General features: G+C 37.4%; 1 protein-coding gene across 2 annotated transcripts; it reads left to right on the forward strand.

The window, feature by feature from the left end:
- Positions 1-6,566: 6,566 nt before the first annotated feature.
- On the forward strand, positions 6,567-24,437 carry LOC141396581 (farnesol dehydrogenase-like). Of its 2 annotated transcripts, none has more exons than XM_073972149.1 (2): positions 6,567-7,272; positions 24,211-24,437. In XM_073972149.1, exons 1-2 carry the CDS (start codon positions 6,697-6,699, stop codon positions 24,385-24,387), a joined length of 753 nt encoding a protein of 250 aa, XP_073828250.1. In that variant the 5' UTR covers positions 6,567-6,696; the 3' UTR covers positions 24,388-24,437. The 2 variants fall into 2 exon arrangements, with proteins under 2 accessions (XP_073828250.1, XP_073828251.1); XM_073972150.1 differs by lacking the exon at positions 6,567-7,272 and adding an exon at positions 9,461-10,036.
- The last annotated feature ends 759 nt before the right edge of the window (positions 24,438-25,196 follow it).

Here is a 25,196-nt window from a genome sequence, read left to right on the forward strand (position 1 = left end):
TATCTCTTCCATTATGAAATGTTGAAGCTGAGTTTTCGAAATCTTTATTCCACTGTTTCAGATAGCGATAACAATATTGCACTTGCGTTATTGTAACAGATCAAGCCGTCAGTGGAAAGAGCAAAGCAAAATCTGAAAGACACCGATGCTATTATTTCAGCATATGATCAGGAAATTTTACCTTAAACCCTCGAATTGTTTTAAAAAATTGTTGATAGTGATTTGGTGCAAGTTATTACTCAATTCTCCAATGACTATGCCCCAAACATAATAAGACCACATTTGTCTTTTGCATACGTATATGCCGAGTGTATTACATCCCAGCAAAAATTTGGATCCGGTAGTCATTACGTAACCCTTTACAAAGTAATGTTAACAAGCTTCTTTTCGCATTACAGGTCATCTGAAAAGTAATGGGTTACTTCTTAAAAAAATTACAAGGTAAACCTACTTACTTTACTCCTCACTAAGTAATGACGACGGTGGCACAGTGAGTGTGTGTCCGACTATAAATCCTAGGGTTGTGTGTTCAACGCTCATCGTCGGCACGCGAGTTTTTTAATTAAAAAATAACAGTTCGTGGTGCACATGTGCACTGCACATTTAAGTTCTTAAGCAACCCTTTATATTCGTGTGCGTGGTCTGTTAGTCTGTTATTTTAGTTTGGGCTTTTGAATTCGAACATAAGTTCTAAATTTAACTCAGATAGTGAATATTTGCCGATTCCGACAATGCGATTTTAATAAATTTATTACACCTTCGTCCATTTGTTGTAAAATAGATGTGGCATTTGACTTGAGACCGCCTACTTCTGAGTCGTAATTCAGTTGTCCAACCCCGTCTTCGAACATGTTGTGCATATCGTCGGTGTCATGCTTAAGTGTTCCATACGCCATTTTTGACTTTTTGAGATACAGGTAGTTTCTAGGGTTTTCCGGTATGCTCTTTCTGAATTTCTAGTTGGCTTTCTCCTATCTGCTCTAGTTTACGAGATATCCACGCCTCGACGGGAAAGCATAAACTTTTTTCAGTTATGAAATTAATATTTTAAAAACTTACAAGTTTAAAAACACATTTCAAAAATCAAAATTTTAATTTTCGATTTAGAAGTATTTTTTAATTTATTGAGGCAAAGATGGAAATTTTTTTTGCCACTTTGTTCCATGTGATTTACAATATTTCACATTTGTGTCATAAGTGCGGATATGGAACAAATCGACAAAAATTCTTTTTTTAAAAAAATCTCTATAACTTTCATATTCCAATACATATTCCTCTAATTTTTTGCAAATATGTTCTATATACTATTATTAATATTTCAAGTCAAAAATATAAATATTTGCTTTAGCCAGCTCCACGCATTTGTGACGCAAAACATTAAAATGCGATTATCTCAAAACAGGCCAATGGCGTATGGAACACTTAAGCATGACACCGACGATATGTTGGATATTTAGTAGTTGTTTGAGCTTGAAAAAATATACATACAAAAAAATATTGAGACATTTTACTTCTTCGTATGGTTCGACGTTATAACCGATAGCAAAATTCAAATATTTAGCAAAAACCGACGTTACAACCGATATGACGTTATAAGCGATGACGTTATAAGCGATATTTATTTGTGTGAAATATAAAGGGCCGAAATTCGGGACTTTAGGCTTTCGTCGTTATAAGCGATATGACGTTAAAAACGACGACGTTACAATCGATTTCGACATTTGTTTCCTTAAGGAGCGAAATGTTACCTATATTTAAAAAAATGCAACCAAATCGTAGCGTGTTTTGTAGAGTCATTTTATGCAAAATTAGCCCATTTAACCCGGATACGGTTAGTTGGTTATTTGACCCGAAAGGCCAGATTTAAAACCGGGTTACCGATTACTGCAAAGTGGGTGTCGTTTGAAAGCTTATGCAAATATCTAACACATGGCTTTGTTATTTTAACCGGTCCGCCTCATGATGTTCTTACGCGACTTACTTCTTCACATGTGTAATTTGACACTTATATCACAATATTTCAAGAATGGTGGCTCGCATTGAAAAGTCATAAAGATGATTATTGTAGACAATCTTTAATCCTATAGCTTTTACTTTAGTCGATTTCTGACAGGTCTTACCGTTTTTGAGAAAAATAAAAAACTGAATAAGGTCTCCAAAAATGACCTTTGACCCTGAATAACTTCGTGTGCGCACAAGGAATCGGTGGGGACTTTTAAGAAATTACTTCTAATGGCAAACCCTAGCTTTCCACCAAAATTCAAATTTGTGGGAATTTTTGCTATTTCCCCGTATACGCATGTCTATTTTGACTAAATGAGACCAAGTTGATGATATCTGCGTACAATGCCGCCATTGGACTCAGACAGAAAAAGCTGAACTAATTTGCAAAAACTCAAACACAATTTCCCTAAAAATATATTTCTTGTCGTGTTTCATAAATTAATAAAAATCATAACGAAGTCATAAAATGTAGAGCCCACATGTTTGAAGTTACTACAACTATTCAAGTTCTGTGCGTAAAACACATCAGATATTCGGACACAGCTCTGTGGTGTTTATAGAAAACTATATAAGTCGAAAATAAAATTTTACATTTTTTTTAGTTTTATGTGACATCGATTTTTATTGTTCTTTTTTTCTTTACATACGTATACTTTTACATATTTGTGCATTTGCAATTTATGTTTTTTCCGAGAAGCAATTTTAAAAACATTTGATTTTATTTTTTTTTTTTTTTTTTTTTTGAAACACCGCACATTTGTATGGTCGGTTGTCGTAACAACAAACGAAACATACTTGCTTATATCAGCCGTTGTTGAACAAAGACTCATTACCCTGTGGGGACGAAAATTCCAATTGTCGCAATTTAAGTAGTCCAGAACTAGTTCTAATCAGTACTAGTACAAATATTGGCCGACGAGGAGGCGTCAGTTGCGACTTAATTAGCTTAACTTAAACGACGAGTTGTATAAATAATTCACATTTACATTTTCTTCATAACTTTAATATAAATGAAGCATCCAATAACAGAAGCTAGTGTTGATGGACTGAATATCTTCGTACATATTATTCATGTTGTTCTGGTATAAAAAAGGAATACGACGGAAATATGCAAATCGCCCTCTTCTTCTCTCTACCCGCTAGCAATTCCAATTGTCGCAATTTAAATAGTCCTAAACTAGAGGTAAGTGGTACTAGTTCACAACTGACCCATAAGTAATGCGAAGGGAACCAATTAACACATATATATCCCCAAGTAAACGACGAAGCGTCAGTTGTGTGGAGGGTATATTAGTATGGAGGGTATATTAAGTTTGTTTTTCCGTTTGTAACGCATTGAAATACTCATTTGCGACCCTATAAAGTATATATATTCTTGATCAGGGTAAAATTCTAAGTCGATCTGAGCACGTCCGTCCGTCCGTCCGTCTGTGGTAATCACTCTATCATCCACAAAAATGGAGATAGGACGCTGAAATTTTGGGAAAATGCGTCTTTTGTTTGCAGGCAGGTCAAGTTCGATGATGGTCTATATCGGTCCACGTTTTGGTATAGCCCCCATATAACGGTACCCCCCGATTTACGGTATTTTGACGTTTTTAGCTACATTTTCAGACCGATTTGGCTATAATTTGACATTTAGGGTTCTTAAGTATCAATAAACATATACAACAAAACTTGTGGACATAGGTCCACGTTTTGGTATAGCCCCCATATAACGGTATCCCCCGATTTGCGGTATTTTGAAGTTTTTAGCTACATTTTTAGACCGATGTAGCTATAATTTGACATTTAGGGTTCTTAAGTGTTAATAAACTTATATATTAGAAGTTGTGGACATAGGTCCACGTTTTGGTATAGCCCCCATATAACGGTACCCCCCGATTTGCGGTATTTTGACGTTTTTAGCTACATTTTCAGACCGATGTACCTATTATTTGACATTTAGGGTTCTTAAGTGTCAATAAACTTATATAACAAAAGTTGTGGACATAGGTCCACGTTTTGGTATAACCCCATATAACGGTACCCCCGATTTACGGTATTTTGACGGTTTTAGCTACATTTTCAGACCGATTAGGCTATAATTTGACATTTAGGGTTCTTAAGTGTCAATAAACATATATAACAAAACTTGTGGACATAGGTCCACGTTTTGGTATAGCCCCCATATAACGGTACCCCCCGATTTGCGGTATTTTGACGTTTTTAGAAACATTTTTAGACCGATTTAGCTATAATTTGACATTTAGGGTTCTTAAGTATCAATAAACATATATGAAAAAAGGCGTGGACATAAGTCCACGGTTTGGTATAGCCCGCATATAACGGTACCCCCCGATATACGGTATTTTGACGTTTTTAGCTACATTATCAGACCGCTGCAGCTATAATTTGACATTTAGGGTTCTTAAGTGTTAATAAATTTATATAATAAAACTTGTGGACATAGGTCCACGTTTTGGTATAGCCCCCATATAACGGTACCCCCCGATTTGCGGTATTTTGACGTTTTTAGCTACATTTTCAGACCGATGTAGCTATAATTTGACATTTAGGGTTCTTAAATGTCAATAAACTTATATAACAAAAGTTGTGGACATAGGTCCAAGTTTTGGTATAGCCCCCATATAACGGTACCCCCGATTTGCGGTATTTTGACGTTTGTAGCTACATTTTCAGACCGATTTAGCTATAATTTGACATTTATTGTTCTTAAGTGTCAATAAACTTATGTGACAAAACTTGTGGACATAGGTCCACGTTTTGGTATAGCCCCCATATAACGGTACCCCTCGATTTACGGTATTTTGACGTTTTTAGCTACATTTTCAGACCGATATAGCTATAATTTGACATTTAGGGTTCTTAAGTGTAACTAAATTCATATAACAAAAGTTGTGGACCTAGGTCCACGTGTTGGTATAGCCCCCATATAACGGTACCCCCGATTTACGACATTTTGACGTTTTTATCTACATTTTCAGACCGATTTAGATATCAATTGACATTTAGGGTTCTTTAATGTCAATAAACTTATATAACTAGTGGACATAGGTCCATGTTTTGGAATAGCCCCCATATAACGTTACCGCCCGATTTCAGGTATTTTAAGAATTTTACCAACAAGTTTTAACCGAATTATCTGTAATTTGAACATTTGACATTTGAAATTCTTAGTGGTCACCACACCTCTCCACCAAAAATTGTCAAGAAAGCCCCCATATAACGGTACCTCCCGATTTTCAGTAACTTGATGATTTTAGCTACAATATAAAACCGAACTAGCAGCAATTTGACATTTGAAGTTCTTGGTGGTCACAACACCTCTCCATCAAAAATTGTCAACAGAGGTCCATGTTCGGATATAGCTCCCATGTAACGGTACCTCCCAATTTTCAGTAATTTAAGCTACAATTTTTAACAGACCTAACTGTAATTTGACATTTGAAGGTTGTAGTGGTCACCACGCATCTGCATCAACAATTTTCAACATAGCCCCAATATAACGATAATTCCCGATTTTCGGTACTTTGAGGATTTTACTTAAAATGTTTAACCGAACGTAGGTCCATGTTTTTGTATAGCCCCAAAACAAACCTCCCGATTTTCCGTACCATAGCTTTATTTTTGGACGAACTTTCTGTAATTTGAAATTTAAAAGTCAACAAAAATTCTGCAACAAAAATTGTTCATTTAAGTTCATGTTTTCGTATAGCCCAGATACCTCTGAACTAGCTGTTAATGACATTTGAAGTTCCCACGTTATGTACCGATTTTCGATATTTTGAGGATTCTAGCTAAATTTTTTAACCGAATTAGGAGTTATTTGACATTAAAGGCTCCCATCAAAAACTCTCAACATAGACCCATGTTTTATTATAACCACTATATAACAGTACCTCCCAATTTCTAGCCCACCAAAAATTGTCAACAGTTAAATATAGGCACCATAAAAAAGGGCCTCCTGAATGAAGCATTTTATATATATTATCTGACATTTTAACGTACTCACTTAAAGTTGGGGACAGGAATGAATATTTTATGGTGGAGGGTATGCTTTTTTACTTGTTATAAATAAACTGGTAAACCTGGAACTAGTACAATACCACCTACAGGTAATGCATAGAGTGTCAATTGGTTACCTCCTATGACATCCCCATGGTAAAGTTTACAGTTGATTGCACTGTGAGGGGTCAGAAGTGGAACTAGTTACTGTAACGCTGAGAACCGACGAGTTTCCGATGCCGAACTAGCCCATCGCCCAAGCGGGTTATCCAACACAAATTCTCTCCAACTAATTTGGACATCTATGATAAATATGTATGCACAAATAATTCAAAATTGGCATAAGTCGACTTATGCTTCTTTCTCCAACAACCACCAAGACTTGTTTACTAATACGTTCTTTTGTTTCTTTTTATAACACTCATTCGTAAACATCTTCTTAACAAATTTAAAACGCTACAACAAATGGTTTGGAATCTCTTCATGTTTGACATATCTGACTGGTGTTAACAGTTCGAATTAAGACACACACATGGAACGTTGGCAAAATAAAGTCGCCGTTGCGACCGGAGCTAGCACGGGTATTGGAGTTGCTATTGTCAAATATTTAGTTAAAGCAGGCGCTTCAGTATATAATGTTTGACATATCTGACTTGTGTTAACAGTTCGAATTGAGACACAAACATGGAACGTTGGCAAAATAAAGTCGCTGTTGTGACCGGAGCTAGTTCGGGTATTGGAGTTGCTATCGCCAAAGATTTAGTTAAAGCAGGCTTACGAGTTGTCGGTCTGGCAAGACGTAAGGAATTAATAGAAAATATACGAAATGATTTACCGGTTGATAAACGTTCCCACCTAACTGCCATGTACTGTGACGTTACCAACAAAGAAAGCATAAATGAAGTCTTTGACGAAATTATTAAAGAATTTGGTGGAATTGATATTTTGGTAAACAATGCTGGTTGCGGAAGCGAAGGCCAGCTGTGTACAATGGACATTGACGAAATACAGAAGGTTTTAAATACCAATGTCATGGCTATTGTGGCCTGCACCCAGAAAGCATTCAAATCAATGAAGGAACGCGATTTCCATGGTCATATAATAAATGTGAATAGTGTTACTGGGCATGTAGTATTTCCAGGATTACCGCAACAATTACCCTCCACAAATATGTATTCACCCTCAAAGTTCGCAGTCAGCGCAATTAATGAAATATATCGTCAAGAATTTCGAGAATATGGAACAAAAATTAAAATATCGGTAAGTTGATATTTGTTGTCTTCTTTATTGGGTAAATTGAAACATAAAGCCGTGTTATAAGTGGGGCAGCGACGCTAGTACAACTGCGCGAAGTAAGTATACACCGCACAGTGGTTCAGAATCATTTTTTTTTCTGGTGAAAATTCTGTAACTTTTGAATGGATAGAGATATCTTCATAATTCCTTTTTTTGAAAGCAGATAGCACTTTCCGACACATCAAAAGCAACCAAATTCGGTCTAACGGACAGTGGTCGAAATCACTGATCTAGCGGCGCGAAATTAATAGCTTGCAAACGAATAGAGATATGTTTCTGAAATTATGCGCAAACGTAGTATATGTCCTTGGGTAACAATGGACTAAATATGAACAACATCGGCTAGTATTTTTGTATAGCCCCAAATAACGGTACCTCCTGATATTCGGTTTTTTGAGGATTTAAGCACAACTATAATTTAGATTTGGATACGAAACTCAAAGGTGTTTCGTAGAAGGTAATTAAAGGAATGGGCCAACATTGTTCATTTTGGAAGTGGAACTTATTTTGGGAGTCTTTCCGTTCTATAGATATCGCGCCCACCAGTCAGATAGTGTCCACATTGGAACTTAAACTAAGTTTGGACAAAATGTTACAAAGGCCAAATTTTGGACCGAATCGGTTGATCCGTTCGGGAGTTATTGAAGGCGCCAGCCACTACACATGGTACCATAGGGGTTTTTGCAGCTTTCAGGCCATTTTCTCAGGAAGTATGGACTTGCCCCTGAAAACACATTTACCGTCAAATGCAAGTTGATACAACAAAGATCGATTCGAGAGCAGACCTTAAACTGCACTTTTCCGAAATTTTGTGTGTGAGGTACCCGAAGGAGTTGATATATATAGTCCATATTCGAATCTGATCTATGTGTCGTAGAAATATTACGATGTGCAAAGTACGGACCAAATCGGTTACTGCCTTCTAGAGTTATCGTGCGCATCATTTTATTGACAAATTTTTGAACTTTTGTGGGGGAGGTACCTAAATGAATGGGCCGATACGGCTCATTTTCGAGCTTAAACTATGATCGGACAAAGTATTACGATGGCCAACTTTTGGACCGAATTGATCCTTTCGAGAGTAATCGTGCACTCCGTCCACTAAACATGGTTCCATAGGCTTTTTACACCTTTTGGGGTATTTTCTCAGGAAGTATGGACTTGCCCCTGATAAAATGTATACCGTTGCATTGGGAGCAGTGAATACAAGTAGCTGTGGCAAAAATCAAAGCAATTCGAGAGCTGGTCCTAAACTGAACTTTTCCGAAATTTTGTATGGGAGGTACCCATAGGAGTGGACCTCCTGTAGAAATTTCACGATGTGCAAAGTATGGACCAAATCGGTTTCTCCCTTCAAGAGTTATAGTGCGCACAATTACTCCGAACATTTTCGAACTTTTGTGGGAGAGGTACCCGAGGGAGTGGACCGATATGGCCTATCCTCGAACATAAACTAAGTTTGGACAAAATATTACGGAAGCAAAATTTTGGACCAAATCGGTTCATCCGTTCGAGAGTTATCGTGCGCACCAGCCAGACAGACAGACAAACGGACGGACGGACATTGCTAAATCGACTCCAAATTGTGTGAAACGGATTTCGTCCAAACATACTTGGGGTCTAAAACCATTATTTCGATGAGACACATTTTGCCCGTATGAACAACCCTTAATATTCATAAACGTGGCACATTGTGTAGTGTGTTTGGCTACAAATCAGAAGTTCACATGTTCATATCCAGCAGAGAGCAAAATAATAAAAGCGAGGTGTGCTGAAATTGAACATAAATTCATCTCAACTCTTGTAAAATAGAACATATGTTTTTGCCTTATTTTTCAACTTCTAGTGGCCATAAAACAACTAGTTATTCGGTGCAGCATGTCCTAGTTAAAATAATGGGTTAGTAAGAAAGTAGTCACGACTACCAAAAATTACTATGAAAACCCGTTCTTTGATTAAGAAATGTTTTGCTGGGATGCTTCATTCTCGAACAACCAAGTGCTGTTTGCTATTATGTTCTTTTGTTTCTTGTTTTAAAAGGCATTCGTAAACATTTTCTAAATAAATATAAAAAGCTTCAACATATGGTTTCAAGGTTGTTTATATTTGACAATAATCCAGATATGTACACAGTTCTAATTGAGATACAAACATGGAACGTTGGCAAAATAAAGTCGCTGTTGTGACCGGAGCTAGTTCGGGTATTGGAGTTGCTATTGCCAAAGATTTAGTTAAGGCAGGCTTACAAGTTATCGGTCTGGCAAGACGTAAAGAATTAATAGAAAATATACGAAATGATTTACCAGCTGAAAACCGTTCCCATCTCACAGCCATGCACTGTGACGTTAGCAACAAGGAAAACATAAATGAAGTCTTTGAGGAAATTATAAAAGAATTTGGTGGAATTGACATTTTGGTGAACAATGCTGGTTGCGGAAGCGAAGGCCAATTGTGTACAATGGATATTGACAATATACAAAAGGTTTTAAATACCAATGTCATGGGTATTGTGTCCTGCACCCAGAAAGCATTTAAATCAATGAAGGAACGCAATTGCAATGGTCATATTATAAATGTTAATAGTATAGCTGGGCATGCAGTATTTCCAGGACTACCGCATCAACTACCCTCCACAAATATATATTCACCGTCGAAGTTTGCAGTCAGGGCAATTAATGAAATATATCGTCAAGAATTTCGAGAATATGGAACAAAAATTAAAGTATCAGTAAGTAGATTAAGCATTTAGTTAAATACCCAGTAATGCAGGTAGAATTACGCTGCCAACCTATGAGTAGACAGCGGAATCCTATGCAAATTCATATACGGTTAGGATGGTCGTAGAGAAAATCTTATTAGACAGAAACTCGTTTTATCACAAAATAAAAAGAATTAGGCCCAGAAATGTTTGCATATTTTGCATATCGTGCATATTTTGAAATATTTTTACATATTTGCATAAAATGAGCATATGCAAAAATATATACAAGGATTTGTGGTCTAAAAATCCACCGAAATGACTGAAATGTGGTATTAAGTCTTCGTTAGGGGTATGAAACTTTACACCTGAAATTTGTCCGCATGGAGCCACGTCTTCATATAGCCCCCATAGAAAGGTACCTGCCGATTTCCGATATTTTGAAGGTTGTGGCCTCAACATCACCTTTAAATGGCTGACATTTTGTATAAAGTCTTCGTTGAGAATATAAAACTTCCCACCTGAAATTTGTCAGTATAGGTCCACGTCTTCATATAGCCCCCATAGAACGGTACATCCGGATTTCTGGTATTTAGAAGGTTGTGACCTCAATATCCCTCCGAAATGGGTGAAATTTGGTATTAAGTCTTTCTTGGGGGTATAAAACTTTCCACCTGAAATTTGTCCGTATAGGTCCACGTCTTCATATAGCCCCCATAGAACGATACCTCCCGATTTTCGGTATTTTAAAGGTTGTGCCCCCAACATCCCGCCAAAATGGCTGAAATTTGGTATTATGTCTTCCTTGGGGATAAACAACTTTTCACCTAAAATTTATCGGTTTAGGTTCAGGCCTTCATATAGCCCCCATAGAACGATACCTCCCGATTTTCGGTATTTTGAAGGTTAAGGCTTTGGTTATACATTTCTCTATTTTATTGACTTGTCTGCATATGCAAAAATTTATGCCTTTTGCATGATTTTGCATATGTCATATGTTTCGATTGCAATTTAATCAGAAGCCAAAAATATGCCCAGTCCCAAAATTTGACATGAATCGGACCAAAAATAGGGGTTGCATAAAATTCCGCTGTCTACATATGAGGTACATAATAAAATTTGATCTTATTTTATCGGAGTATAGAACTCCCTAACTGGATCACTAACAACGCAATAATCTGAGGTCCCGATGGCATTAATCTACTGAATAATAATAGGCGGAAAGATCTATGGGACAATTTGGCTAGAGGAAGGCATAAACTCACAAACGATAGAGTTATTTCAGGTTAACCCATTTAGCGCCGATAATTTTTTTCGCTATAAAACTTAAAATTGTATATGAAAATGTTATGTTTGAGACATTCTAAATTTTCAAGGGTAATATAGGTGTTTTCTTAAATGCCAATCCCTTGGTTTTCGATTGAGAAAATACTCTTACTACATTGCTAACAAATTCCTGACTTTAGATGAATGTAACAATTATGATTAAATTTTTATCGCATATTTAAATTTTTCCTCAAAAGGCGAATATTACAAAAAAGTCGATTTGTTGTATTGCATGCGTTTTAGGCCAATTGCGTGGAAATGCATAGGCCAAATAAATCTTTATAAGTATGGAATGATAGATAAAAGACAATACTATAACAAAATGCAACAAAGCCCACAAAAATTTGCGAAAACGTCCGAGTTTTACGTCAAATTTTGCAACCATTTTTGGTGGTGTTTAAACGGCCAGTGGCTTTATGTGGGTTAATATACAATGCTCAACGAAATATGGGCATCATCAATGCTGCATTATTCGTAGAGAAAACACCATAACCTGACAAAGACCCATGAAAAATCGATCATCGCCACAGTTCGCCTCAAATTTCTTACTCCGATCAATAGACAGAGCCTACCTAGTCATGGCTAAATGAACATACTGCTATTCCATTAAAATTAAAAAAATATATAAATTAAACTAGCAAAGTGCCCGCTACTTCGTATGCGAAAGGATTTAAAAAACAAATAAACAATATATAATATGGAAGTGGCGAGCACTGAAAATTAACAGCGACACCAACATTGCACACCAATTCCAGCTCTATTCGTTCACCCAAATCCAAACTGTACCAATGTATTTTTCTTATCCGTAAGTAAGACTTTGCAAAACTAACTCCATCTTACACCCCAACAGCAAGCTTAATTTTAAATTTCATTATTCCAGCTCTGTTCGTTCACCCAAATCCAAATTTGGTACTTTTTGTACCCATAAGTACGAATTTTCAAAACTACTTTTTTAAACCCCAAATGTAGCCTACGAAGTACGAATTCCCAAATTATCTCAATCCCATACTCTAACATCAATGTTAATTCGAAATTTCAGGGCTACAGCTCTATCCGTTCACCCTAAATCCAAATTAAGTACCACTTAGTACTTTTCGTAACCTTAAGTACGAATTTTCAAAACAACTTCCATTCTACAATCCAACAGTAGCCAATGTCATACTCCAGCAGCAATTTTTATTCCAAATTTCAGAAATTCAGCTCTATCCGATGACCCAAAACTTAATTGTACAAAATTTTTTTACTTTTCGTAACCCATAAGAACGAATTTCCAAATTATCTCCATACTACAACATCAATCTTAATTCAAACTTTCAGGATTCCAGCTCTATCCGTTCAACCTAAATCCAAATTGTATAAAATTTACTACTTCCAATCTACTCTCCAACAGTTGCCTCAGCTCAAAATTTCAGGATTCCAGCTCTATCCGTTCGCCCAAATCGTAATTGTACCAAATTTACTACATTTAGTACTCATAAGTACGAATTTTCAAAACTACTTACATTCTACTCTCTAACATCAGCCTTAATACAAATTTCAGGATTCCAGCTCTATCCGTTCGCCCAAATCATAATTGTACCAAATTTAGTACCATTTAGTACTTTTCGTATCCATAACTACGAATTTTCAAAACTACTTCCATTTTACTCTCCAACAGCAGACTTAGTTCAAAATTTTAGGATTCCAGCTCTATCCGTTCGCCCAAATCATAATTGTACTAAATTTAGTACCATTTAGTACTTTTCGTACCCATAAGTACGAATTTTCAAAACTACGTCCATTCTACTCTCCAACAGTAGCCTTAATTCAAAATTTCAGGATTTCAGCTCTTTCCGTTCGCCCAAATCATAATTGTACCAAATTTAGTACCATTTAATACTTTTCGTACACATGTGTGCACTTTTCCTATACCACCTCCTTACCTTTTAACCTTGATTCTCACCCCAAATTTCAACCTTTAACCTTTATCCGTTCACAAAATACGAATTGGTACCAAATTTAGTACACTTTAGTACTTTTCGTACACTTATAGTTCGAATTTCTAAAAATCCTTTAGCACATCTTTCGTACACTCCATCAGTGACCATCATTCCAAATTTCAAAGTTCTAGCTCTACCGGTTCGCCAAATACAAACGGTACCATATTTAGTACCTTTTAGTACTTGTCGTACCCTTCCACTTCGAATTTCCCAAAACCCAGCCTTATCTGACCCCTTCGGACCAAGAGTGATCCACAACCAAAATTTCAGGATTCTAGCTTCAGCCGTTTCGTCTGGGCGTTGATGAATCAATCAGTCAGTCTGTCAGTCAGTCAGTCAATCACTTTACTCTTTTATTAATATAGATTGATTAGCCCACTTATATCTATAAAAGTAATAAAACATAAATAGTGCACTTTTCCTTTTTTATTTTATCAAAATCTCACTGTCCTCTACTACTTACTTACTTACTTACTTAGCTGGCCCATTACAGAACATTTGTTCTATAGGCCGAACTAAGAAGAGATCTCCATTCCTCTCTATTTGTTGCTTTGCTCTCTGGAATACCGCGCCTTTTCATCTCAACATCAACTTGTTTGCGCCATCTATTCCTTGGCCTGCCAATTCTGCGTGCACCGCCATGTGGCATGTATTCATACGCCTTTTTAGCGGGTTCATCATCGCTCATTCTTATGATATGGCCTAGCCAACGCAATCGCTGCATCTCGATACGTTTAACAATATTGATGTCGTTGTATAGCAGATACAGCTCGTGGTTCATGCGACGTCGATATTCACCGTCAACGCAGATTGGTCCGTAGATCTTTCGAAGAATTTTTCTCTCAAACACACCAAGCACTGCCATGTCTGCTTGCGCAAGTACCCAGGCTTCGGAGCCATACATCAGCACGGGTAGTATCAGTGTTTTGTAGAGCGTTATTTTTGTTTGACGAGATGTGGCTTTGTTTTTAAACTGCTTACTTAATCCAAAGTAGCATCTGTTGGCCAATACAATTCTTCTTTTTATTTCACAACTGATGTCGTTTGTTGTGTTGACGGAGGTGCCGAGGTAGACGAAGTCTTTTACTACCTCATTATTATAGGAACCAACTTCCACAGTCGGTCCGAGCTCAATGGACGCATTGCGCGTCGACACCATCAACTTGGTCTTTTCGCCGTTTACCGCCAGACCCACTTTCGCAGATTCTGCTTCGACCTTCCTAAAGGCATCAGTTACTTCCTTTACTGATCGTCCCATGATGTCTATGTCATCAGCATAGGCAAGTAACATGTGACTATTGGTGTAGATTGTGCCACTTCTTTTGACGTTTGCCTCTCGTATAACCTTTTCTAGCAGGATGTTGAAGAGGTCACACGAAAGGCTGTCTCCTTGTCTGAAACCTCTTTTGGTACCAAACTCTTCGGAGAGGTTCTTTCCTATTTTAACTGAGGACCTCGTGTCAGTTAAAGTCATTTTACAAAGCCGGATGAGCTTTGCGGGAATACCAAATTCAGACATGGCTTGGAATACCTTTGAGCGCAGCGGGCTGTCGAAGGCTGCTTTATAATCGACAAAAAGGTGGTAGGTGTCGATCTGCATCTCTTGGGTCTTCTCCAGGATTTGCCGCAGGGTAAATATCTGGTCAATGGTGGACTTGCCAGGTCTAAAGCCGCATTGGTATGGTCCAATAATCTCGTTGACCATTGGCTTTAGTCGTTCGCACAATATCCCTGACATGATCTTGTAGGCAATAGGGAGTAGACTTATGCCCCTATAGTTAGAGCATACAGTCTTATCTCCCTTCTTGTGGACGGGGCACAGGATACTCAGGTTCCAATCGTCGGGTACTCGTTCTTCCTGCCAGATGGTGCTAACTAACTGATGAATACACCTTATCAGCGTGTCGCCTCCGGTTTTGAACAGCTCGGCTGGTAAGCCATCGGCCCCTGCTGCCTTATTACTCTTCAGCCGATTTATTGCTGTCTTTACCTCATCTTGGCTGGGCGGTATACATTCAATACCATCTTCTGGGATTGGGACTGTGGTATCTTCGTCGTCTTCGCTGCTATTGGATACCAACAGATTTGAAAAATGTTCTTTCCATATCCTGAGTACAATATCTGTATCAGTTACCAAATTACCTTGCTGGTCTCTACAGGAGGATGTGCCTGTACCAAAGCCATCAGTTTGATGCTTGACTCTTTGGTAGAATTTTCGGACTTCATTCTGGCTCCTGTACATCTCTATTTTTTCACACTCCCGCTTTACCATCTCTCTCTTTTTCCTGCGGAAAAGACGTTTCTCCTCTCTCCTTTTCTCCCTGTATCTCTCTCGTGTGCTACGCGTTGCTACGGATTGTAAAGTAGCCTTATATGCCGCATTTTTCTCTTCGGTGGCAGCACGACACTCCTCATCATACCATGGATTCCTTGGTGGAGGTCTCTGGTATCCAAGTATGGATTTTGCGGCTGTTTGCATGGAGTGGGCAATGCTTTGCCATTGCGCTGATATGTTATCGGGATGAGGAGGGCTTTGATTAAGCAATTGGGCTAGTTGAGTGGAATATGCTGTGGCTATCTGTTGTGATTGCAGCTTACCGATGTCTAACTTTCGTGTTGTGTCTGTTCGTACTTTGTTTGCTACGTTTAAGCGGGTGCGTACCTTTGCTGCAACAAGGTAGTGGTCCGAATCAATGTTTGCGCCTCGGAACGATCGTACATCCAACACGCTCGATGAATGTCTTCCATCTATCACAACATGATCAATTTGGTTTCTTGTTTTCTGATCTGGAGACAGCCAGGTGCCCTTATGAATATCGAGATGATTAAATCTGGTACTGCTAACTACCATGTTTTTTGCAGCTGCAAAGTCTATCAGTCTCATACCATTGTCAGATGTTTCACTGTGGAGACTGAATTTCCCGACTGTTGGGCCAAAGATATTCTCCTTTCCAATTTTGGCATTAAAATCGCCTAGAATGATTTTAATGTCATGGGCAGGGCAACGGTCATATGTTTCTTCTAAGCGCTCGTAAAATATATCTTTGGTCTGTTCGTCCTTTTCTTCAGTGGGAGCATGAGCGCAAATAAAGCTGATGTTGAAGAATTTAGCTTTTATTCGAATTGCAGCAAGTCTTTCATTCACTGGGGTGAAGCTGGATACAAGATGTTTTAGTCTCCGACTAACTACGAATCCACAACCAAACTCATGCTTTACGTCATGGCAGCTATAATACAGTGCGTCACCTTTAGGTGTTGTTGTGACGCCTTTCCCAATCCATCGTATTTCCTGTATGGCAGTAATATCGGTCTTGTACTTTTCAAGTACGTCTGCCAATGCGAAGACTGCACCTTCTCTATAAAGAGTGCGAACATTCCAGGTGCAGATTCGCAGATCATGGTCCTTAAAACGTTTGCGGGGTTCGTCAACTTTAGAGGGGTTTGTTTTTCTTTTCTTTCGTTTTTTCATAGTAGGCTGTTTTTTCTAGGGGAGGGTTACTAACCCGACGCCCAAACCCAAGTTTTTAACGTTCTTATGGGTGAACGCGCGGCACATGTTAGCTCACTACCTTTAACGGGTGTTAAAGGCAGTTCCCCAGGTGACACCACGGGGAGGTCAGTGTCCACTTGGGATGAAAGAGGGACCAAGATAAATCCTGGGCTTTGCCATGTTAAAACCGGTCAGGACCGTTCCTTGGTATCTTCCATCCCCTACGTCACCCCACTGTCCTCTACTTACATATTAATAAATAACTACAACATTACTTACTTTGATGTTGTTATTTTGTATAATATAAAAATATTACTGTGTACAACATTCACTTTATATATCACTTAAACACTTTGTTTTAGTTGATCGATATATTAGTCGAAACACGTTATCACTGTTGCAGGGTCCACCAAAAGAAAGATTTACAGGTCTCCAAATCAAAAAGAAAATGTTCAATGCAACCAACTTCATACAATTTCCTGATCGTTGTCAACATTGTATGAAATGAAGATGTCGCTCTGTTATATTAAAAATAGATGTCGGTATAAAGTATAACACTGTTTATAACACCAAATTTTACACACTTACATTTAGATTTGATTCTATTATAATCTTTCTTTGGTATTAAAACGTCGCATATGTAAACGTTGACATATATGACGTTTTGGGGCAAAAAAACGTATTTAAAAAGTTCGTATTATATGTCTGTAGATTTTTGTTATCAAGGTGTAGACATTTGTTTTTTTCACGAATCGTTAATTCTCATGGTATTGTTTCTATTTACTATTCTTATAACCCCACCGTATAACAGAGAATATGTTAAGTTTGTTAATCAGTTTGCAAGTACTCGCTATAATATGTATACAAATCAAGTGCCCAATACTTCGTTCAAATAAAATGTATACTCCCTTGTCCCGCCAGGGATGTTAGTGGAACAAATATTATTATACCTATATTATTCTTGGTATTAGAGCTTTACCCATGAATTTAGTACATGGGTAAATAATTTAGTACATATCGTACACTTTTTGCAGGTCTAATTTTCAACTCATATACGTGTGCTTATGGCTCCATCCACCTTCATATCTCAAGCCTAACATCTAATTTTAGAAATCCAGCATATTTTGTACACTTTATTACTTTCGTATGTTTGTGAAACCACAGTAGCACAGGCCTCAATACAAAAATTAAACATTCTAGCTCAAAATCGGAATGGTACAAAATGTAATATTTGCATTCACACAGGCCCAAGTTTGAAAAAATACCTCTCCATATTAATCGTACAACCAATCAACAATTTTTATTTCCAGCCCTTTCAGTTAACCCAAATCTAATAATTGATATTAAACAAGTAAAAAAGTGTCAGTCGGCTTTGCCGAAAGATATATACCCTCAGCCGAAGTGAAGCGAATCTTTTACCTCCGGACAGATCGAATGTATTTCAGATCTCTTCAGAATTTGGCCCTTTTTGGACATTTGAACTTGCCGACAATAATGTGGAATTGGAATTAACTGCGCTAAGACACAAATGTTGAACTTTTGTAGGGCAGGTACTCTTAGGGAGGACCTTTATTGGCCATTTTAGAAGTTTAACTAAATTTTGATAAAATATTAGGAGATCCAAAGTGATATATTTTAAATATTTGGGAGAAGTACCGAAAGTTGTGGACCGGTATTGCCCATGGGACTAAGCTTGGATATAATATGACGAAGACCAAATGTTGGACCAAATCGGTTGAACAGTTCGAGAGTTATCGTGTTCTTCGACCACCACATATGGTGACATAGAGGTTTTTTTACACCTTTCAGGCTGTTTTCGCAAGAAATATGGACTTACCCCTGAAAAAACTTTTACCGTCGTAATAGTGGTAGCGTATGCAAATAGCTTCAACAAAAATCCAAGTGATTCGATAGCAGGTCTTAAAGTGAACTTATCCGGAATTTTGTGTGAGAGGTACCAGAAGGAGTAGACAAATTTAGTCCATATTCGAACCTGATCTATATCTGGTAGATATATTAGGATGTGCAAAGTATGGATTACATCGGTCACTCCCTTCAAGAGTTATCGTGCGCAAAAATTTTCCGAACATTTCTGAAGTTCTGTGGGGGAGGTACCTGAAGGAGTGGACCGATATAGCCCATCTTCGAATTTAAACTATGTTTTGGTAAAATATTACGAAGGCCAAATTTTGGACCGAATCGACAGATCCGTTCGAGAGTTATCTTGCGCTCCTACCACTACACAAGGTGTCATTGGGGCTTTTTGCAACTTTCCGGCCATTTTCTCGGGAAGTATGGACTTGCCCCTGATGAAACTTGTACCTTCGTATAGGAAACAGTGAATACAAGATGTTACAACAAAAACCAAGGCGATTCGAGAGCAGGTCCTAAACTGAACTTTTCCGAAATTTTGTGTGGGAGGTACTCGAAGGAGTTTACCGATTGAGTCCATATTGGAACCTCATCTAAGTCTGGTAGAACTTTCATAATGTGCAAAGGATGGACCAAATCGGTTACTCCCTTCAAGAGTTATCGTACGCACAAATTTTCCGAATATTTTCGAACTTTTGTGGGGGAGGTACCGGAAGGAGTGGACCGATATAATCCATCTATGAACTTGAACTAAGTTTGGACAAGATACTACGAAAGCCAAATTTTGGACCGAATCGGCAGATCCGTTCGAAAGTTATCCTGCGCTCCAACCACTACACACGGTGTCATAGGGTTTTTTGTAACTTTCAGGCTATTTTCTCAGGAAGTATGGGCTTGCCCCTAATGAAACTTACAGCGTCGTATAGAGGACAGCGAATACAACTTGCGTAAACAAAAATCAAAGCGATTCGAGACCAGGTCCTAAACTGAACTTTTCCGAAATTTTGTGTGGGAGGTACCCGAAGGAGTGGACCGATTGAGTCCATATTGGAACCTCATCTAAGTTTGGTAGAAATTACACGACGTGCAAAATATGGACCAAATCGGTTATTCCCTGCAAGAGTTATCGTTCGCACAAGTTTTGCGACAATTTTTGAACATTTGTGGGGGAGGTACCTGAAGGAGTGGACCTATATGGCCCATCTACGAACTTAAATCGAATCTGGACAAAATATGTCGATACCCAAAATTTGAACCGAATCGATTGATCCGTTCGAGAGTTATCGTGCGCACCAGCCAGCCAGACAGACAGACGGACAGACAGACAGACGGACGGACATTGCTAGATCTACTCAAAATTGTCTGAAACGGATATCGTACAAACATACTTGGGGTCTAAAACCATTATTTCGATGAGGCACATTTTTGGTCGTATCAAAGTGTAAATACCCTCTTTAGCCTAAAGGCTGAGGGTATAAAAATAATTATATTAAGTTTTTTGCATACGTAAATACATTTTTAAAAACCTCATACCTTTGTCCGCACCAAACAGTAACTCTTATTAATATGTACTTAATATCAGAAGTCCAAGTGAACATCTCTGCTCAGTAACAAATTGTTGCTAATTCTGTACAGTTCCCCAAAACCTGTGAATCAGATGTTTCAAACATGTGTATACACACAATATTAAATTTAGTACGATTTAGTACTTTTTGAATACTTTGGTGTATAGTGTACATGTTTCTAAACCAATCCCTATATCTCAACCATCACACCAGCACATTATTCGAAAGTCTGTGTTTTTTTATTTTTCACACTAAAAGTGATCTTAATACCAAAATCCGGAATAAAGGTCTATATTTACCAAATAACAAAAGCAAATACCCAAAATTACCTCTATATCTTAATACTTCACTCCAACAATAATATAAATTTTGTACTTCTGGAATCCAGCGCACTCCGTATCTCCAAATCCAAGATGTACCAAATCCAAGACCACCCATATTCAAATTGTACCATATTTTTTACCACAGTTCGGAAACTTCTTCAATCTTACACTCCAACAGTCATCTTAATTCAGTATCTCAGGTTTCCTACCCAAATTAAAATTGTATCAAATGTAGTATCATTTATTTCTTTACGTATCCATAAGTACGAATTTCAAATACTATTTTACTTCTACACTCCAACAGTAATCTTGAACCCATATCTCAGGATTCATGCTCTATCTGTTCACCCAAACCCAAAATGTGCAAAATTTAGTGCCGCAGAGTACTATACTTCGTATCCATAAATACGAATTTCCAATATTTCCTCAATCATACACTCCAACAATCCCAACCCAAAGTTGTACCAAATTTAGTACCATAAAATACTCTTCGTACCCCTAAGTATGAATTTCGAAAACTTCTTCAATCCTACACTCCAATAATAATCTCAAAGCCAAATTTCAGAATTCCATCTCTACCCGATCCTCCAAGACTAATTGTACCATATTTAGTACCTTTTGTACCCCTAAGTACGAATTTTTAAAACATTTGTAATCCTACATTCCAACAGTATTTTTATTTTATATCTAAGATATCCTGCTTTATCTGTTCACCCAAGTCCAAATTGTACCAGATTTAGTACCGTCCAGTACTTTTGGTACCCATAACCAAAAATTTTCAAAACTACCTCAATCCTACAACTCAACAGTACTCTTAATTCCAAATCTTAGGATTCCAGCTGTATCCGTTACGCCAAATCCAAGTTGTACCAAGGTTAGTACCATTTAGTACTTTTCGTACCCAAAAGTACGAATTTCTTAAACTTTCACAATGCTACAGTCCAACAATAATCTTAGTTCCAAATTTCACTATTCCAACTCTATCCGATCACTCATATCCAAATTGTACCAGGTTTGATACCATTTAGTACTTTTCGTACCCATAACCATAAATTTTCAAAACTACCTCAATCATTCACTCCAATAGTAATCTTAATTCCAAATCTCAAGATTCCACCTTTATCCGATCACTCTATTCCAAATTGTACCAAATTTGGTACCATTTAGTACTTTTCGTACCCAAAAGTACGAAGTTCCAAAATACCTTTATACTACACTCCTACAGTAATCCTAATTCTAAATTGCAGGATTCCAGCTCCATCTGTTCAAAATGTACCTTAGTTGGTACTATTTAGTACTTTTCGTACTCATATGTACGAATTTCGAAAACTACTTCCATATCTCACACCTACACTCCAACAGTAATAGAAATTCCAAATTTCAGAATTCTAACCGTATCGGTTCGCCAAATTCAAAGTGTACCAAATTTAGTACCATTTAGTACTATTCGTACACATGAATGCACATTCCCAAAACCATATATCAACACATCTTCCAGACCTTGATTTACATTCCAAATTTGAAGATTTTACCTCTATTCTTTCCCATAATACGAAATAGTACTAAATTTAGTACGTTTTAGTACTTTTCGTAGACTTGTAGTCCGAATTTCCAAAAACCCTTTGGTACACCTTTTTATCTTTCCATCAGTGACCCTCATTCCAAATTTCAGAGTTCTAGCTCTACCGGTTCGCCCAAATGCAAATTGTACCAAATTTAGTACCATTTAGTACTTTTCGCACACAAGAGTACACATTTCCAAAACCACCGCCTTGTATCAACACATCTTCTAAACCTTGATTTTTATTCCAAATTTCAAGATTATAGCTCTATCCGTTCACATAATACCAAATGGTACTAAATTTGGTAACTTTTAGTACTTTTCGTACACTTATAGTCCGAATTTCCAAAAACCCTTTGGTATACCTTTCTATCTTTTCATCAGCGACCCTCATTCCAAATTTCAGAATTCTAGCTCTTCGCGTTTGGCTAATACTAATGGTACCATATTTAGTACCTTTTGGTACTTTTCGTACCGTTCTAGTAAGAATTTCCAAAAACCAAGCCTTATCTGTCACCTTCGGACCAAGAGTGACCCTCACCCAAAATTTCATGATTCTAGCTTCAGCCGTTTCGTCTGGGCGTTGATGAATCAATCAGTCAATCAGTCAGTCAGTCAGTGAATCAGTCACTCTACTCTTTTATTAATATAGATAACAGTTTCGGTTCATGACAATGGGAATTTTCGGATCACTTAATTTGGAAATCTGTTTTTCGTCTCAGATCGAGTGGACCAATATAGTCCTTCATCGAAATTCGTACGTGTGGTACAAAGTTTGGAACAAATAGACTACGAGGACTGAACAACAATGAAAATGCGAATATTTACCATCAAAGAGAGTTTCGTGCGCTCAACCCCGAACCGAATGAGGCACCTTCAAAACACGGCTTTTGAACGCTTTTACAGTATCTTCAGGCACCAAAAATCGTTCACCACGCGTTTTTTCTTGATGTGCTGGAATCAAATTAAGTCATTGGATCGCCAGTCAAGGCTGTACATTGGTTGAGCCATCAATTCCATTTTTTTTTTTTTTTTTTTGTGTCAAACAGGCGCTGGTTTGAATCGATGTGTGAAGCCCACATTATCATTATGCAGAATGATTTGTCTTCTCTTGTTCGTTTTTCGAATTTCTCAGGAGACTTCAGGCAAACAAATTATAGTATACCACTCAGAATTAACCGTCCTATATTTCTCAAGCCTTATAGTCGCCAAACGGTCAGTTTTTCTGAAGAAACAGGCAATCTTTTGCTTCGAAGTGCATCTTACATGAACAACTTTCGTTTGATTTGGCTCGCTTTCGAAGACACAAACGGCCGATTCCCGCTGTTGTTTAAGGCTCCTAAGCATAGATCCTAAATTCATCGTCTGTGACGATCATATAAATGTAGTTTGAAGCACCGCGATCGATTTTATGCACAATTTCTTTGAACCAATTCGCCTTTTTTTAGCGATTATCCAATTTTGCTGGATCTAACGAGAAAAATCCATTTTTGCGGCCAGGTGTTTATGCAATATCAAATGTTAGTAGTTGGAAGAAATGCCCTAGAATGCCTCTATCTCGCGGTATTTAACATGGAGATCTCACATTATCCGTTCATGCACGGCATATTTTTTTCTTTTCTGGCACAACGATCGATTTTGGGCGACCCCCACAACCTTCGTTTTTTGGCGAATACCGAATTTATTGAACCTTTTTTTCATACTCTTATAGGATGGTCCTGTGTTGGTCCTTGGACGAAAATGGTCGTAGGACAAACAGTCCTGAATAAGTCTAGGCTAAAAACTGTTAAACTTTCCAACAACAAATTCAAATGGCGCCTGGCAATACGCGGTGTTGCCTAGGCCAGGTAGTTTTCGTGCAGCCCTTTTACTAGGTTCGGTTTCTTCGTGAACTGCAAATTTTGTCCACCTTTTGTGGGGTGAAGTAATGAAAGGAATGGACTGAGTACATCTTGAAACTTGCTATAAACTAAACATGATTTTATTTTGATATTGTAAAATATGAATATGGAAAGCAAACACTATTTGCACTTTAATCAATTAATTGTTAATTAATATTGTTTGTGTTTTTGTTTTTTTTTTTTTCAGAGTATCAGTCCTGGTCTTGTCGACACCAATCTCTTATTCGACGACGTACGTAAAGCTGCGGGAGAGTGCATGCTTAAACCGGAAGACGTCTCAAATGCCGTTATGTATATGCTCTCAACACCACCCCATGTTCAAATTCATGAAATGATTATTAAACCCCTGGGTGAAATGATTTAGAATATATGAACCTTCATACTTTTAGAAATAAAATGTAAATAAATCGAAAAGTTTTCTCTTTTTTATCGGCATGTTAATTACAACATTTTTATGGAATACTTTAAAATATAGGAAATGTCGTTTTGTTTATTATGATGTAATTAATTCCAGTCAGGTTTTAAGAGTGTTGACACATGTTTCGGTAGCTTTACAACAAGCTATCACGTTCACATGTTAATCGTTCTTTAGATAGTACATCTAAACTTGTTAATGTAAACAATAGCGAAAAGTAATAATAACAAGTAAGCAACGAGGCGAGCATGTGAACCCTACACATTAAATAAAATAAAATATAAGGTATAAAATATGAGATAAAATAAAAAATATAAAACATAAAATACAAAAAATATCAAATATCAAATGCAAAATGCCAAATATAAAATCATTATAAATAAAAATTAAATGTCGTTCGTTGGTAATGGCATCAGTTGAGAACGGCTGCACCGATTTGGATAATTATTTTTCCTTTTATAATCGCTATATTTGTTAAACTTATGAGTACATCAGCTTGCAAATTAATTTGCTACTGTGGTTTGCCCCTATCAAGAAAAACGACATTCTCTTAAATGTGGGGTTCAACGGTCCATCAGCCATGAAAAACTGAAACATATAAATCTCAATAAATGGGAGAATTCGACTTAATCATTTTTAAACTTTTTCTGACAGATCCAGTTCGGATTTTATGGTCTCATCTGAACCGGGCTAAAACTACAGTTTTTTGCATCTTTCAGGCCTTTATCGCAGAAACGAATAGGAATTTGGGCTTGCTG

Source organism: Musca autumnalis, unplaced genomic scaffold, assembly GCF_047663935.1.
Source record: "Musca autumnalis isolate F117 unplaced genomic scaffold, ASM4766393v1 scaffold_3, whole genome shotgun sequence".
Lineage (NCBI taxonomy): Eukaryota > Metazoa > Arthropoda > Insecta > Diptera > Muscidae > Musca > Musca autumnalis.